At 42.3% G+C, this 16,828-nt stretch overlaps 2 protein-coding genes across 3 annotated transcripts; one reads left to right on the top strand and one right to left on the bottom strand.

Moving 5' to 3' along the window:
* Positions 1-3,612: 3,612 nt before the first annotated feature.
* On the bottom strand, positions 3,613-7,716 carry rnf114 (ring finger protein 114). The gene is made up of 6 exons (XM_023273602.3): positions 7,535-7,716; positions 6,796-6,946; positions 6,424-6,530; positions 6,234-6,348; positions 5,626-5,733; positions 3,613-5,520 (listed from the first exon to the last, which is right to left on the bottom strand). The coding sequence occupies exons 1-6, from the start codon at positions 7,666-7,668 to the stop codon at positions 5,455-5,457; spliced, it is 681 nt and encodes a 226-aa protein (XP_023129370.1). The 5' UTR covers positions 7,669-7,716; the 3' UTR covers positions 3,613-5,454.
* Positions 7,717-8,147: 431 nt separating this feature from the next.
* Positions 8,148-15,855, top strand: spata2 (spermatogenesis associated 2). Of its 2 annotated transcripts, none has more exons than XM_023273603.3 (3): positions 8,148-8,291; positions 9,284-10,162; positions 10,861-15,855. In XM_023273603.3, the coding sequence occupies exons 2-3, from the start codon at positions 9,812-9,814 to the stop codon at positions 12,208-12,210; spliced, it is 1,701 nt and encodes a 566-aa protein (XP_023129371.1). In that variant the 5' UTR covers positions 8,148-8,291; positions 9,284-9,811; the 3' UTR covers positions 12,211-15,855. The 2 variants fall into 2 exon arrangements, with proteins under 2 accessions (XP_023129371.1, XP_023129373.1); XM_023273605.3 differs by having other exon boundaries at positions 8,192-8,291; positions 9,323-10,162.
* Positions 15,856-16,828: the final 973 nt, after the last annotated feature.

Here is a 16,828-nt window from a genome sequence, read left to right as displayed (position 1 = left end):
TTTAATAATTTGAGCTGCATTTTTTACAGTAAGGAACCCTTCATCAGGTTATTGTTTCTTCGCCTATCATTTTGACCTCTAGATAAAATTAGGTTTTTTGTGCAGACATGACAAACTGATCATATTTTGTGCCTGTGTGACCACGTCCAGTGCAATGCTGCTCCCCAATTTTTCCCTCCGTCTTTCAAGTTACGTCACAAGTTAATTGAGAAGGTGCTTTGACTGCAGTGACAAGTTAAGTAGAGGGAGTGGGACCATTGTCTTTCAAATCAGCTGTCAGTGTGTTTCTGCTGTCAGCAGTTTGAGCCACTACCTGCCTAGTTAATAATCGAGCTGCTCCGAGCTGCTGGAGGTGTATGGCTCACCGTCACGGACCCACATCATCGCCACAACAGGACAACATCTGATTGACAGATTAGCAAGCACTGGCGCTTTTTTAAAGAAAGACGGGGGGCAAAACAGGGTGGAGAGTAGTGATTGGAATTGAAGGAGCCTCGAAGAGGAAGTGTGAGGTCCTGGAGGGGGGTGTGTTTGTGTGGGATGGATGGAGGTATGGAGGTTAGCAGGTCCTCCCTATTGTATGTGTGCTGAGGAATATAAAGATGCAAGATGTGAGAGATTTGCATGTTTCTCAAGGAAAAGTGGAATAGACAGGTGGACATAATGTATCTTTGTTTCAGTGAGAGCTAGATGGACAGATAAAAACATCAGATGACATCTTTGACAGTGACATTTTTATTACAGCCAGTCAAAGCAGAAAATGTACGACTGTGTCTTTATCTGTTCTGAACAAAATCAAACCGTGTCTTAATGCCAGGTAGTTTCCCCCCGTGGGGTATGCAGGACTGAGAAGAAGAAAGTAAGACGACAGTCTGACAAATACCTATAGGGTTCCTTTGAAAGTGAAATTGCCTCCCCTATTGGACATTAACGCTGCTACAACCAACATTTGCCCCCCCCCATCCTGAAAAGGTCATCCCCACTCTCGTCCTCTCCCCCTCCTCTGATTCCCTCATGCACGTCCGCTGAGGTTTGATTTCAAGTGGAAAAATTAATGGGAGAATAATAGCCCTGGGCCTCGCTCTCTTCCACACACATCTTAGTTGGTCTACAGGGGTACAGAGAGGGGTAGCGAGATTTAGATCAATTCGCCTCACTTGGCCTGATATTCCATTGTGACACGCATTCACCGGGGATTTCGCCCACCCCGTCTTCTCTTGCACCTTTGAGGGCTTAACTTGCAAATATTAGTACAGTGGCTGCACGGATTTCAAATAAATAAATAAATAAATGAGGAAGCAATGATTAGCAATTCTCCAGACAGTTATATCGACGCGTTTCATATTCATTTTCACTTCCAGGAGAATATTTCTGCAGAAACAGTGATTTTGAGAACTTTCCAAGCTTTAAGAGGGGCTACTAAAACCAGCGTGAGGAGTTTCTTCCACGGCGCTTTTGCAGCCACATACAACGAGGCACATAAAGTAGCTTCAAGGAGAATTCAAAGTGCCTTGCTTGGATTTAAAAAATACAGACCAAATAATTGTTCTTCCCTTCCTGTATATTCAATTTGATTTACAGCAAGAAAACTACACAGGGTGCTTTTAAAGACAAGAGTAAAGACAAACTGTTTGTCCTCATAGTTCTGAGTACCTCTGGCATAATATTGGCAGGAGTCAGGCTTTAAAGGGCACAGAAGTAGATACACACACACACACATATACACACACATACAAGATGTGCAAGTTTCACTTCAGCTGATGCAGGGCCAAGTTGGTTGTAGGCGTTATTAAATCAAAGTTAAGACTCAGTGCTCTTAGGCTAAGCAACACAAGAGCTGTGTGTGTCTGGCTTGGGTAGGGGGTCGGTTATTAGGAGTTTAAAAGCGGAAGACGAGTTGGCGTAGAACCAGTATTGATGTCGGGGAAGCCCACTGGCGCTTTCTGTTCAAACATTTGAGAGGACCGACCTGCAGCACCCGGGTGGCAGGATTCCCGCTCTTCCTGTTTCTCCTGACTTTGAGGAATTTTTCGGTGAACAAACTCCCAGTGCTCTCCTCGCACGCCCCACACCTCATCACAGATACCTGCCTCAGCAAAACTAGAGAGAAATAGACCAAGAAAGAGAACTTTCCAGGCATTTCAGGAGTTCCTGTCTCTTGTCACCTGGAAATGTATAGCACATAATGTTGCACAGCTATTTTTTAAGATTGCAGACACACTCCCAGTTTTTATGTTAGCTTTTCCGCTGAAAGCACCAGGTGATGGATGTGAGTCAGTCATCCTGAATTCTCCCTGACTTACCAGTTTTTTCCTGTCTGACCAAACATTTGGGCAAAATGCAGTTGGATGAGTGTGAGACAGCCTTAACCGGAAAACAGTTTCAAGCAGACAAACGGACAGATAGGGAGGAGTCCTCCCTTTTTTTAATATACAGGTGTGGATTCTGCTGGGCTTTAACTGATATCAACAAAATTAGAATAAATGTTGACTGAACATATGCAGTGCTCACTTGTGACTGTTCAAACTTATTGGGAACAATGAGTTTAAGCATCCATCAGAGGGCATGAACCTACAAGTTTGGGGAAGCTGAATTTGAGTGAGGTTTACAATGCATTGAAGGAAAACAAAAGGCTGGTGGAGAGGTGTCTAGGGTACGGTGATTGTACGACACTTCTAAAACGAGCCACCGTCCCCACGCCTCTCGCAGTGTGCCTTTGGGCACATGTAGCATTAATTGCTGCCTCTACAGAGCCTGCAGACTGCACACACCATCTACCGCTCGCATCAAAGAAACCACACGCTGAACTTTATGAAATTTTTATTCAATGTGTTCACTTCTCTTCCTTTTTTCCCCTCTCTTTCTTCCTATTCCTATTCCCCACCTTGGCCCCCCTCTCGCTTTTAAGCCGCGCCACCAAACAGACAAGAAAGACTTCTCTCTGCCATGTTTTTCGGCTCGACTTCCTTCCTGCCCAGAAGCACTCGAGTATCTCGTTAGTTCTCTCACAGCTAACATCACTCCTCTATCTGCCAGGAGCAAAAAAAATGATGGGGGGGGGATAAGGAGAAGAAAAGATAAGAATAGGCAAGGGGGGTGTGTGACATCAAGAAGTTTTGTGGGTGAGATTCTCTGCAGAGCTAAGGTGTTAAACCGTGATACCATTTAGCAGCAGTAATTACAGATACAAAAAGCAGGAGAGAGATGAGAGGGTTTTCTCTCCCTGTGGACAATGTACACCAAAGGGCCTAAGTTTCATCATCAACTTAGCACAGATACATGAAAAAAAAAAACACATTGCAAGATCATTGCTGGTATGACATGACAATGCCCCGATTTCTAACACATGAACAAAGGTTTGCAGAAAGCTTGCTTTATTTAATAGATTTCATATCACTATTCCATATTCTTATCACTATTGCACACCTTTTCACCTGATTATGACAACTGAACAAATCCAGTTTTGGATGCACGCATTGGGTTTCCTTTTAACTGCTGCCTCTCACACTCACAAACGCACACTGTGTGGTCATCCATCAGCAGCGAGTGTTGTTTCTTCCCCCACACGTCTCACGCACACAGGTATAAATCACTGCGCCTGATTTCTGGGGCCAGGGTTTAAATAATTAAAGAGCTTTAATTTATCAGGATTTAGCACCCCCTGACAGTAGGGCTGACAAAAGAGAATGAGAGATATATTGAGGAAAAAAATCATTATACATTAGAAACACATATAAAAGTATTACACATTTTACTGGAGAAGAAAAAAAAAGAACATCTAGGCCTAAGTGGAACCAAAGACTAGGTGAAAAGGCATTAAGGTTCTGCTCTAGAGCTACTTAATCTGCGTGTAAGAAGTTTTATTCACTGGTTGGTAGAAGACAAATGCAATGCAACTGTGTGAATAGCCGTACTACTGTATGTGATTGATCTGAGACACTTACAAGCCATCGAGAAACAACATTGATGTAAAATAAAAGACACAATTTACATTTAAAAATTAAAACAAAAAACACCCAGTAAAAATTAAGCAAAGTCAAACTGAATCTTCTTTTAACTTCACATGCTGTCAGTTTTTGGAGACATACAAATAGAGACTTTTTTTTCGGAATTTTTGAGGAGAGAAAATATGAAAGCCGCAACAAACTGAAGTGTTTTTTTTTTTGTTTTTTTTTAAAGACCATCCAAGACACTGGGCATGAGAAACACACTACAGTAAGTTACATTTAATGTCTTAATTCATGTCACTTCATCAACTGCCCAAAAGTTCTGGTGATTGTGTTTGAAATGTGACAAATAACCTAATTAAAACCTCAGTTTATAAACACCAGTGAGAATTTCGTATGCTGCATTTGAGCAAAAGTAAACTGGACAACAACACACTGAATAAAACAAATTTAGTGGTTTAGTGCTAAATTATGTCTTGCAAGAACCAGGAGGCTGGTGAGGGCCAGCAGCTATTGAGAACGGTCAGAGGAAGGTAGAACTCTACTGCCCTCATGTGGCATTAAACATGCAAATAAACTGTCACCAAATTAAAAGAAAACAAATACATCACCAAACTGATGACCACGCTGATGTTCTCCTACTTGCATCTTAAGATTTACTGGATGAACTATTAGCCCTATGAGTTTCGGAAGTTAGAAACAAGATCTACCAGCAGGCACAAAGACATAAGGGAGAAACATTACAATAAAGCAAACTGCCATCTCTGGCTTTGTTTGACCCTCATATTATTTATTCTTTCCAGTAGATCTCTGAAAACAGAACACACACTCTCTCTCTCTCTCTCTCTCTCACACACACACACACACTTCACCCAGAAACAGCATAAAAAAGACAGATCTGCTGAAACACCATACTCAGAAATAAACAAAAAAAACCCTAAATCTCAATTTCTCTCTTGAGAGTAAACATGCAAATTCACTCTTAAGTTGAATATTATATATTATTGGTAACATTACTGGACGACTTCACTGAGTGAAGTTTGTCATTTTGCTGGCAATAGTTAGCCACCTAGTGGTCAAACCCTCTTATAACATCAAGTGTTGACAATGGGGGAATTTCAATCACGACTTTGGAAGTGTTTGGCTATATGACACCATGTCATTAATGAACAAACAGCTTAACAAACATAGTTTAGTAGATACTCAACAAACTATCAAGTCTACAGACTCAGCAGGGGGGAAGATTATCACACCAGAAACACAGTATTACTCCTAAATCAAACGGTACAATATGTTTTTGAGCCATATTGCATTTATTTTTTGAATAATAAACCTATAGATCCATAGTTACAATACCAGTTCCCTATGAAAATAATTACCCTTAGTAATTCAGTACCACCATCCTCATGCTAGATGAATGATGATACAGTGTGGTGTTCTGTCTTTTCAAGACCATCTTCCCCTCACTTCACTGGATTCCTCCTCGTGGTGAATTGTTCTTCACACTTCAGTTGTCCAAAAGGGAGCGCTGTAAAGCCTCCTGAATCATTGTGTGCTCGTCTGTGGAGTAATCCTGCAAAGTCATCAGTGTGAGGCGACACAAAGAAAAGACTTAATTAGCTCATTTATCATTTATTAACAGAGAATATAAACCACAAAATTGCTTTAATTTACTTACAACAAATGTATCATAGGAGAAAGTGTGTCTGATCTTCAGGTGCTGGAAAAAGTCTGCACTCCTGTAGTTAGGGTCTCCCCAAGGCATTGAGGCACAGATAGGGCACACCTGAACAAAGTGAGAGTGATGAAACATCTATGAACATATTATAAACCATGGCTGAATCCAGAAAATGTGTGGAACCCAAGAGCAACTGGTGAAATCACAATAGGGCTGAAATGATTTCTTGAGTTATTCAATTACTAAAATTCCTCAAGGCAAAGTTGTCTGACTCGAGGCTTCGTTTAATCCACTATATACTAGACCCCAGTTAACTAATTGGTGGACCGCGGTCCGAGTCCGGACCCAGACTTCATCCTATACGGACCCAGACCTATAATCAATAAATTATAAGGGAATTTTAAATTTGACGGGATACTTCTGTTTTAACCACCCGTATTTTGCCGAGATGGTTCTTTCTGTTGCATAGCGCGCTCACCTCCGCTTTTGATACTGTAATGCGCATGCCAAGTGCAGAATCCGAATACTTGATTAATCGCTAGAATACTTGATTACTGAACTAAACGATAGCTGCAGCCCTCGATCACATCACAGTGTAGATTTCTTACCACTTGGCGTGCATCTCGAGCATGTTGGGAAGTGCAGTGTTCAACCAGGCCGTCCTGATCGAGGTTCTGGCAGTTGCAGTAGGGGCAGGTGAAGGTGTAACGATTTGGCACTGGACTGTGGAAAGAAACAGAAATAATAAAATATGTTAGCATTTATTAGGTAGGGGATAGCGAATAAGTTGTTCCTCACCTGATGATGGCAGGCTGACTCTGGGCAGTGGTCCTCACTCCCTCCTCAATGTACTCCTGGTATTTTGAACAGGCAGCAGTGTGGCTTCTCATCTGAGAAAGGCCAACCTTGGGGCAAAAAACACATAACAGTAACTACCACTGCTTAGCCAGCATGACATAATTGCTGTCTTGTGTTTGCAACCTGAAGTCTGCTATGTGTGAATATGAGGATCAACATCACAACTGACTAAAGATGAGTTTGTGCATGTGTTGTTGTTGCATCTTCAGTCTCCTGCATGGGAATGATCTGTCTAAACCCTTACTTGTTTCCAACACCCAGTTCAGATGCTTTGTTGTTGTGTTGTAGCTTTTGCGCTTTAATGAAACATACCTGAACGCCACATCCCTTGCAAGCAGCCACAGATGATTGGATAACGGCCTCTAGATCAGCAGCTTTAGTCCAGTGGCCCAGAGTGGCCCGACATACCGCACACACAGGCTTTTGTGGACGCAAACATTCCTGCAAACAACTCTGGCAGAACCTGAAATGAGATGTGCCAAGGAGTGATAATTATGATCAAGATGAGGAAGGAGACAAGATACTGTTCGTTTTAGTTCAGTTCCTGGTTACCGGAAGGCAAAACAATGGTACAAGCCTGCATACTATTTATAGAGTGACATTAAAATACACCGTCTGACACCAAAGAACAGACGCTGTCATTCGCTGGAAGATTCCTCTTAGTTTCTCACTTGAGCTTCCTGTAAATCCGATGAAAAGTCCCCACCTCAAGACGACGCAGGGACTTGTAGTCCGTTAAGGCGGTTCATGTGTTGACGCAATACAGATACAAACTACATCTCCCAAGTGAGGCCTCCTCTTTGATGTAAACAAAACTGAAACTGATTTAGCAAGCTACAACTGGTTTTGCGAATATTTATGCGAATAAAACAGAAATACAGGGTCACAACACAAGCACACACACTCACGTTCGGGGTTTTGCGACTGTGGTGCAGCGACATGTTTCAACTCGAGCCTTTTCCTCCATTGTTTTCACCTCGTATCAGTGCATCGCTGGTGGCAGACGTGGGTTAGGGGGGAGGACGAGCGAAAATAAGGCAAAAATACTCACGTATGGCCGCATTGTGTTGTTACGGGACTCTCGAAGATTTCCAAACAAACTGGACAGACGAATTCTGACACGTCGCTGCTCCCGTCGGAGACGTTTTTCTTGTGCTGTGCTGCGCTAAACCCGAGCATCGCCATTTCTTTTCTTCACTGAGTCAGTCCCCCAACAGCACCAAACGTTCCCGTGACGACGTCACCGGGTTCTGGTTCTTTTTTAAGCACGAGGGCGGAGTCACCGCACAAAGTAAAACCCACGATGATAACGCGGATTATACGGCAGTTATTTCTGTAAAAAATATTTTCAGCACAGTTAATTAATAGTGACAGTATAGACATTGTTTGTGCAAAGTACTTCGACTTTTTTACACAGATTTATCTCCTTATTTTCTTGTTTAAATAAAATACATAAATGTTTTGTGCATAAAATGTCAAAAATGAATTACTTTGAGGATGTTGTTCTCTCCGGGAGTCATACTTATTCACAACAGTTTAAACGAGAGACAAGTGTCACAATAACTAATATTTTCTATGAAAAACTGCACATATTTTTGATTTGCAAAAAAATGCAACAAAGCGAACATAGTGTTAGCGACACACTAACAACAGCAGTGATGTTTAGTTGGGGTCTGTGCGTCCCCTCTTCCTTAGCACGTGGGCTCTGATGCTGATGAACTGTCAGGACCGAGCGCATGCGTGCTGCGATGATGGGAATTTCCAACAGCTGAGGAGGCGTAGCTAGCCGTGGCTAGCACTTGTTAAAGGTAAGATGTGCGGGCGGTGGTGTTTTTGGTTAGAAAACGTCGCGATCTGTTAGCGGAAGCACTGTAGCACTCGGTCGTACAAGAGGCATGGCGTTTATATACAGACAATTGATTCTAAACCAGCGAGAGATCTGTATGTAGCGATGGAACGCCCTGCTAGCTAACAGCATTTGTTAGCTAGCCAGCTGCGCTGAAATGGGCGTTCACTGCTTAGCTTATACTCAGTTGGGGGCCCATGCCAGTGACAGCATCGGGGTTTTCGGGTTTTAGAGTCATAGAAAGTCAGTATACGAGCTGGCTGAGTGTTTATCTTTGCCACCACTGATCACGGCGAGCTGATTCTGTTTTAGTTGATGCGCAATAGTAAGGCATGGTGATGTTGATGGCTGTTGCTTGCTAGCTCGGTTAACGGATGTTCGCTACGGTTGTAAAGGATCTGGGAGAGCCAACCAGCTTGCTAGAAACGTGGAGCAGTGTCCTTTCTGTGCCGTGGTTTCAGGCTCACATCAGATTTTAGTTTTACTAGTTCAGATATGCCTATGCGTTATGAGTTATAGCTAACTGAAGCTAGATGCACGCTACTATGGTTTACAGGCATACAGTGCCGATAGCTCACATATTCTTTGGTGCAAAACACGAACGCGAGACAAAGGAGCTGTTTCTGTCACCAGTGAGTCTCAGTACTGTTTTATCTTCACACAAATGTCCCTAGGCGATTGTTGGTTGCATACTTAATGGTAATAATCAACCAGTCCAGCCTTTCAGCTGTGGACTGACACAAAATAACCCACACGATGCATCTTCTCATCATCCCACTCACTACACAGATACTGTCTCAAAATAGTCATGCCTGTAAACCACCTCTCTTATCTGACCTATCAGATTTTGAAACAACTCTCGATTGGTACAATTGCGTTGTATTTTGGCCATATAATCACAGAGTTAATAGAAATAAATTGATTTCCTTCTTTGTCTTTGTTTCATAATGACAGATTCCTGTTTTTGTGATGCCCTGTGATGTGTCCTTGCAGCTTGGAGATGGCTGAGAAGAATCGCACGATCATGAATGTGTCTTCTACATGAGTGACCTTGAACTCTACGCATGCTGAAACTAAGGGATGGAATAGATACAACTCTGCATTAACAGAGCGTGAAGCAAAAGCTCCTCCTGACTTCATCTTGCATGACATAGGCCTGTTTGTCTGGAAACAAGTTAGGCTTTGAGCCAATACCAGAGATGCCTGTGCAAAGGCATCCCTACAGGCTTCAGCCTAGCTACGCCAACTGAAAGCACCAGACAACTGCATCTCTTGTTTGAAGGATGTGCTGCTGAGTGGATGCAAAGTCTCACTCCTCTTCCACCTCTCCAAAACATTAACATTGAGTGTGTGCCAGTGTGTGCAGTGAATTATGGTGACCAAAAATGGTGCTTGAATGTGGTATCCTGGTGCAAGGTATGCTAAAAGGGGCGAGGCTCTTCCAGAAAAGTATAACAGCTGACTAATAGTCTGCTGCCGATAATGGATGCCAAGTTAAAAGAGGACCTGTTTCGGAGGTATGTGACGGCACTGGAGAGGCGTCTGGAGGACGGAGGGGAATACACAGGGACTGGAACTACACCAGAGGTGGACAGAAGCAGACACAAGGACAGTGAGGCCCTACTCTCCACAGCCACAGCCCTGCTAGGAGCCTACCAGCCAGATCCGGGACAACGGTTCCGTATGGTACGTTTCTATGAGGTGGTGGAGAACTCGCTCCGCTGCCAGAGAGGGGGCAGCCTCAGGAGCCTGGAGAGAGCGTTCCACACCCTGGAAACCATCTGCACCAACCTCTTGCTGTTCCCCTGGAAGAAGGAGTTCAGATGTATTAAGGTGAGTTTGGTTACTCACAGGGTTGTAATAATATTTGCGCTTAAAGAAGAGTTTGAAGCTGACAACGAGCAATGTTTGGTTATTGTTATACTGGTTGGAACCGTCCGCTATCAGCATGCCTTTCTCAGGGAATTTTGATAACTGCCCAACCAGAGAGACACAGGGGTTATACCTCTGTGGACGCTCACTCCAAAAGTTCACCACATAATTTTGACGTGTTCGGCATACGTAATTCGCATGTTTTCCTGGCTAACTGGAATAATATTTCTAATTCTGTTGAAAGTTTGTTTGCATCTGTAATTTTAGTAAACACGGGCAAAGGCAAGATATATTACAAATTATGACTGGTGATGAAACAAAACATGTATATTTCCATTGTCAAACCAGTTGCCATATTTAGTTATTAATTATGTGTTTTAAATGCTTCAAATGATCGCTTGATATGCTTCAAAGAGATAGTCTTTCAAATTTTAAAGTTATTTTGGAATTTGTATTTTAGTGCAGGCACGGACCTATATTTTGTCAAACAAAGTGATTTCTCTAATGTGTTGTCAGATGTTTCTAGTATCGGTCAACCAAATATCAATGTGATATCACAGGAGTAACATGAAGTCATTTTTATTTTAGATTTCAGCTTTGTCATGTCAACCAATTTGAAATGACTGACACTCATGCTGATTAACCCAATTCTCTTTTAGACCTTCACTGGCCCATATGTGTACCATCTGCAGTCTGCCATTTCTGATGCTGAACTCCGGTCTCTAATGCGCACCATTGGCTACGCCTGTGACCATGATTCGCAGTTCCATTTGCAGGATCACCCAGGAGGCGTAAATCATCTCCGCCAGTTGGCATTCGAGCTCTTCCTGGCCCAGGCAGAGTGTCGTCTTCTGGGAGAGGTAGTGGCTCTGGCCCGTGGTTCAGCCTCAGAGCTGGAGGCCCTGGAACTCCGCAGAGGTTGTAGAGATGATGCAGCTGGCTGTGCTGAGGCACTGCGCAGACGCGACAGCCTTGGGGCAGATATGGCTCGGCTGTCTGTGCGGCCGCTGGATATAGAGAGGCCTCATGCCCACCACCTGAGGCGAGGTAGCCGACCGTCTAAGTCTGTGGATGTTACAGATGGGGCTGGTCACTGGCACGCAGCAGTTAGCAAGCCCGTCTTGAAGGCCTCATTGAGTCTAAGGAAGGAGCCTCTGTTTGTGGATACAGAGGAGGATATGAAGGATGAGATTATCAGGCCCAGCACTTCAGCGTCTCTTTTCTCTGTGGCAGCTCCACCTTCCTATAGCCCTGTTGCTGATTTCTTCCCAATTCAGTCACCTCCCCCGGCTGATCCCTACACATCCTACCATCTGTCTTCTTTGGATGAGATTGATTTGTACACAGAGAGAGGTGGGACGGGCGGAAGGCAAACTCCATCTCGACCTCCATCCAGAGAGCCTCGAGATGCAAGGGATGGGTGGCTGCTCAAAGCTCACGGTAGTGTGAAGTGTCAGGGTTGTGGACTGGGCTGCTCCACAATGGCGTCCTGCCAGAGGTGTGACATGATCCTCTGTTCTGCCTGTCACGATGTGGACCCCTCCCCTTGCTGTGGCCTCCAGGACTACCACCCCAAATCTCCACGGCCCCTTGATGGATACATTCCCGTCAAGGAAAAGCTCTCTGTCTACTCCAACACTCATTCCCACTCCCATCTCCATCCGCACCCCCTCACACTGACCCACTCGCATTCTCATCCCCACCCTCACCCCCAGATGGTGGAGAAACCCCTCATGTCCACGAAGCTGTTTCCAAGCAAATCTGTTGCCTTGACAACACCAAAGGGAGGCAGCAGTGAGCGAATAAGCATGGGGGGATCGCGATGCGGGTTTTGCAACAAGCCAGGTGCATCACACACGTGTGTGAACTGCTCTAAGGTGTCATGTGACTCATGCATGGGCTTGTATGCAAAGGATGTGTGCACGCGAAAGAATCCTCAGCACAGCTTTGTGCCCAACCATCAGCTCAACTTCAAATCTGGCACCATATCTCACCTGGTGTACCGATGAATCAGGCAGACAGAATATTTTTTTTTCTCCCTCCCCGTCCCCTCCCTCAACCCGCAACGTAGTTCTGCACTATTGCTTTAGCTTCCTTCCTGCTTAAACAATTCATTCACTATCTTCCCCCGTATCTGATGGTCTTTTCTCTAACCCTCTCTTGAACTTTGTACATTTTCTCTTACTGTCAGTAGGGCCGTGGAATGCACCTGCCACAGAGAGCCATATCATCTGCCCATCTCTCTGCCTTGTATAAGTTCAGGCCTTTTATCTATTTGTTCTTCCTTTTACCTTGCTACCTGCTCTTGAGTAGTCATGTGATGTTGTAGCGCTTCCCAAATTCCTCAAATTTTGCCCTCCTCAAAAGGGAAACTGGAGAAAAGAGAGTTTAATTCTCATTTTGAATGAATTCTGTCCAAATGAACATATATACTTTGCCTAACTTCTCAGCTAAAAAATCCTCTAATATATAAATATAAATATATATATATATATACAGTATATATATATGTGTGAGTGTGAATGTATGTATGTGTGTGCGTGTGTGTGTGTGTGCGTGTGTGTGTGTGTGGAAAAGACCTCTGAGCTTGCATTGTGATATAGGGGATCTTTTTAAACTTGAAAAAAATGTAGGGAAAAAGAGAAAACATACACTGGAAGTCAATAAGTCAATAGTATATATTTTTAATCTCTATTCTCTAGAACAATGTGAGACTGTTAAATGGGCATGAGGTCTGGCATTGGGATTTTTTGGGTATAAACTTATCTATGTGGGTGTGGGGTGGGAGATATCTCAAAGGGACATATTGAGACAATGGTCAGATGCCATATATTCTATTTAAAAGATTATGCCTTGTAAATTAACCCTCAATTGTTTCTGGTTATGCGACTGAGATTTAAATGCTGCTGTTGACTTGAGACATTGAAGATGTGTGGCGTTGATTTCTTTCTGGTGGTTGTGTCAGTTCCAAGCCCCCCTCCCATCCCTTTGTCATTACACTCCTTAAGCCCATCATGATGTTGTAGTGCCCCCTCACCAGATCAGTGGTTCAGTGTCAGTCTCAGGTGAGGTCACAGGAAGTCTCAAGCTGGGCCACAAATCAAGTGATCAAGGTTCTTAGACAATGCGTGAGCCTACTGATTGGTTTTAGGCAGTATGAAGGAATATACTCTAACATGGTTTCTGTCTACCTCAAATGGCTTCAGCTTATACACCCAATTTGACTTTGTGGTTTCAAACTAGCCCTGAAAACCTAAGAATTGCTGTGTTTATTACATTATTATTCTCTAATTTGCAACTTTTTTGTTTTGTTTTAGCTGAATAAAAAAAAAATCCCTCTTACATTGAAGTGAGTCAGTCACTTTTAGAGGTTAGCAAAAGTTATTTATTTTGTGAGATAATCTTGGGCTTTCTTGTGTGAACAACAATTTAAAAGCTCCCTTGTCCTGTCTCTTTTTGTCCCATTGGCAAAATATAAAAGCCAGAGAAACCACTTACAATATGTTGCAGTCCAGGATAACACTACTACAGACTCAGAGCTGAAAACTGACTACAGAGTTGACGCCTCTCTTACACAGTGATAATATAACCTTTGCAGCTTTGCAGTTGAAGTATTTATTACGTGGCTATTACACTATATTTCACAGGGATTTCTGTGAAGTCCACCTTCATGTACAGGGTAGTGATTGCAAGTTTGCAGTAATTTCTTTAAAGAGAATTTCTCTGCTACTTAGTGTTCACATTTTTAAAAGCCCACTCTTCCATATGTTGAAAGCAAACGAATTAATTTCATTCATTAGTATACTTCAAAAAGCCTTTTCTTCATCACGGGTAAATATATTCTGCTTACATTTACAACCGAGAGTCATAAATTCAGTAGGCACCTTTAGTGTTTAAACTTTGATTCTCTGTGTAAGAAATATTTGAATATCGCAGTTGATAGTCGCAAAGGGCTAATTTAAAATCACATTTCATTAAACAACAAAAAATAAGTCTGAGTCAGGGTTATTTTGACAGACTACTTAGGCTGCTGTAGCCTTTATTTTCTGTCAGGAATAACCTATAATGCCTTAAGCTCATTCAGTTGTCTTATCCTAAAGTATTTAAGTTTTTGATGTGGTCATTTACTCTGCTTTGTGTTTTACCAGCCTATAGGTTAAACATTGACGTGTTTACCAGACTACACAAAGTTAATTCAGTTCTGTGATAGCTAAGGAAAGACTTCAGAGTAAACTAAAAGTACACATAAGCTTATGGGTAGGTTTTTCAAGCAGAGCATACCTACCATGTATATTTACAGAAATATGCAGCAATTCAAGCATTGTACACCGATATAAGAGTTAATGTCTGTAGTAATAACCCATGTTTTGCTTGGAAGTCAAATTTGGTTTATATTTTGTTTGATTACGGATAAACAAACATAGGTTTCAGGAAACTTCTTTTCATTCCCCTTCAAACCTGAAGTTTGTGTTTTGTGTCTTCATGTGTGTTAATTGAACCGTAAAGAAGGGATGTTTTGATTCCAGTTAGATGTAGTTTAAACCCTCTTTGAAAGATGTTCTTGAGTCAGCATTCGCTTACTTGGGTATCAAAAATGTTCTGAGTGACCTTAGAGGAGGTGTGCAATTTTTTTCTGTTTCCATTTGTTGAAGCCTTTCTAAATAGTTTTTATTTATCATAGAAACATTTCAGTTTTTCATCTCTGTTCCGCAAATCATACCAGCAACAAAGACAACTTTCAGAAGTATTGAGCCATGTTGCAAGAGTGATCATATTGCCAAATGAAGAACAAATATCTTACTGGAGCAGAAAACAAAATCCTGTGGCTTGCCTGGATGTACAGTTAATGTAACATAAATCTGTGATTTTGCTAAAGTTTAACCTTGTGTCTGTAGATGTTGGCCTTTTTAAGAAGCCCAGAAAGAAAACCATCAACATAGATACCTACTCACACACCACGGGCTGTGAATTTGACTTGAAACAGTGGACTGATAACTTGTGTAGGTCACTACAAAGGGCTAAACAGTGTTCAGGGCTGCTGCTGAGTTTGTGGGCACTGTTTTAATGTTTTAGTGAGAAACAGACTTGTCATAGGTAAATATCTAATGTGGAGCTTACTCTGCATTTGTCAGTAGATAAGAATTACTGATGTTGGGGAGAACAAGCGTAATGGAATACATCGAGCCATTTAACATGATTGGTTTAACCCACATTGGACACACTCAAGTCATTGTGGAAGTCAGTACTCCCCTTACCTCTTTGTGTGGTTATCTTACTGATATTAACAGTGGTGGTGTAGTTAGGCAGCCTCTTTACCATTCCCTGTTTCCCTAACCTTTTTCTTGGCATGCTCTGTACAAGGACCATACCCATACCCCCACCCCCCCCACCCCCCCACCCAAACCTCCCACCCAAACCTCCCACCCCTACCCACCTTGGCACTGAGGATCATTGCACAATGTGTATGTGAAGGGGTATGTACCTTACGATCAATATGTGGGCATACATGGGGTGGAAGGGAAAATAGCCAAAATTGTGAATTGGTGAATATATATAAATATATATATATATATGAGATGAAGAGAAATGAAATGAAACAAAACGTAAATGAGATTTTATAAAATAATTTCAAGAATAAAATTCTGAAAAAACAACTTTCCTGTCTTGAGTTTGATTGAAACTGCGTTTGTGGCATTATTGAACTGTCAAATGTAACATGTACCCAGAATTCATTGCCTGTTTTTGAATCACAATGGATTCATTTCTTTTAAAATTTTTTTTTGTCATAGTTATCAACCGTTAAACTGATTGTTTCCATTTCACTAATGGAAACAGCACTGTTTTCTACCTAACAACTCAGTTCACTGCCTTTTTTTTGCCTGTGACAGTAAGATAGGGAAGAGCATTATTATTCAACTCTCATCCTGCTTTTTGTTTAGTAAACAACATCCCTAACTTTTAAGCAGTTCAGCTGGGTAGTTCTGCATGGGTTGACCTTCCCCTGTATGACCAGTAGATGGCGATAAATACCCATAGATGGAGTGAAGAAGACTACACAGCATTTACCAGTCTTTGAACTTTGACTTCACAAAATTGAAAACCTTAGCTTGGTCTACACAAGAACTATGGGAGTATTAACTGATATTATGACAGCCTGAGCTGCTTTTTGAATGATAAGTTTCCGACTATATTTTATACATGTATTTAAGGCAGCAAGTTTTCACTGTATTTACCACTTGGCCCCCTCATCTAACACCAAACTGGATAAGCAGACAAGGGCAACCACTAACCAGACAAACTACAAGTGGTGTCTTTCCTGTGCACGCCATTCCCCTCTTTTTGATGCCGGCTGTTGCATGGCATTGTGTACCAAAATAGTTCAGGGTCAAAATAAAATTTCTAAATGCTAAACAAGGCAGGACGAGTAAGCTTGGAGGGGATGCAATTGCAAACGCAATACTATACCGTCAGACATAACAAGATACAAGTCAACATCGGCCAAGACAGTCATTGTGCCTGTCGTATTTTCTTTTGCTGCTATGAAGAGAAGATGGATGTCTGTGCAGACTTTGAATTGCGTTACAATAAAACAGACAGTTGTGTAGCTGAAAGACATATTATGTGCTA

Source organism: Amphiprion ocellaris, chromosome 8 (genome assembly GCF_022539595.1).
Source record: "Amphiprion ocellaris isolate individual 3 ecotype Okinawa chromosome 8, ASM2253959v1, whole genome shotgun sequence".
Taxonomy (NCBI): Eukaryota; Metazoa; Chordata; class Actinopteri; family Pomacentridae; genus Amphiprion; species Amphiprion ocellaris.
Note: the sequence above shows the minus strand (reverse complement) of the source record. Positions and strands in the feature narration are given on the sequence as shown.

What these genes read in the sequence shown, in the direction of transcription:
- rnf114 (XM_023273602.3), bottom strand. Translation starts at nt 7,668, where the DNA reads ATGGCGATGCTCGGGTTTAGCGCAGCACAGCACAAGAAAAACGTCTCC. An exon ending in AGTCAGCCTGCCATCATCAG is followed by an intron (nt 6,349 to 6,423) that starts GTGAGGAACAAC and finishes TTCTTTCCACAG; the next exon opens with TCCAGTGCCAAATCGTTACA. An exon ending in TCTCCTATGATACATTTGTT is followed by an intron (nt 5,521 to 5,625) that starts GTAAGTAAATTA and finishes ATGACTTTGCAG; the next exon opens with GATTACTCCACAGACGAGCA.
- spata2 (XM_023273603.3), top strand. Translation starts at nt 9,812, where the DNA reads ATGGATGCCAAGTTAAAAGAGGACCTGTTTCGGAGGTATGTGACGGCA. An exon ending in AGGAGTTCAGATGTATTAAG is followed by an intron (nt 10,163 to 10,860) that starts GTGAGTTTGGTT and finishes ATTCTCTTTTAG; the next exon opens with ACCTTCACTGGCCCATATGT.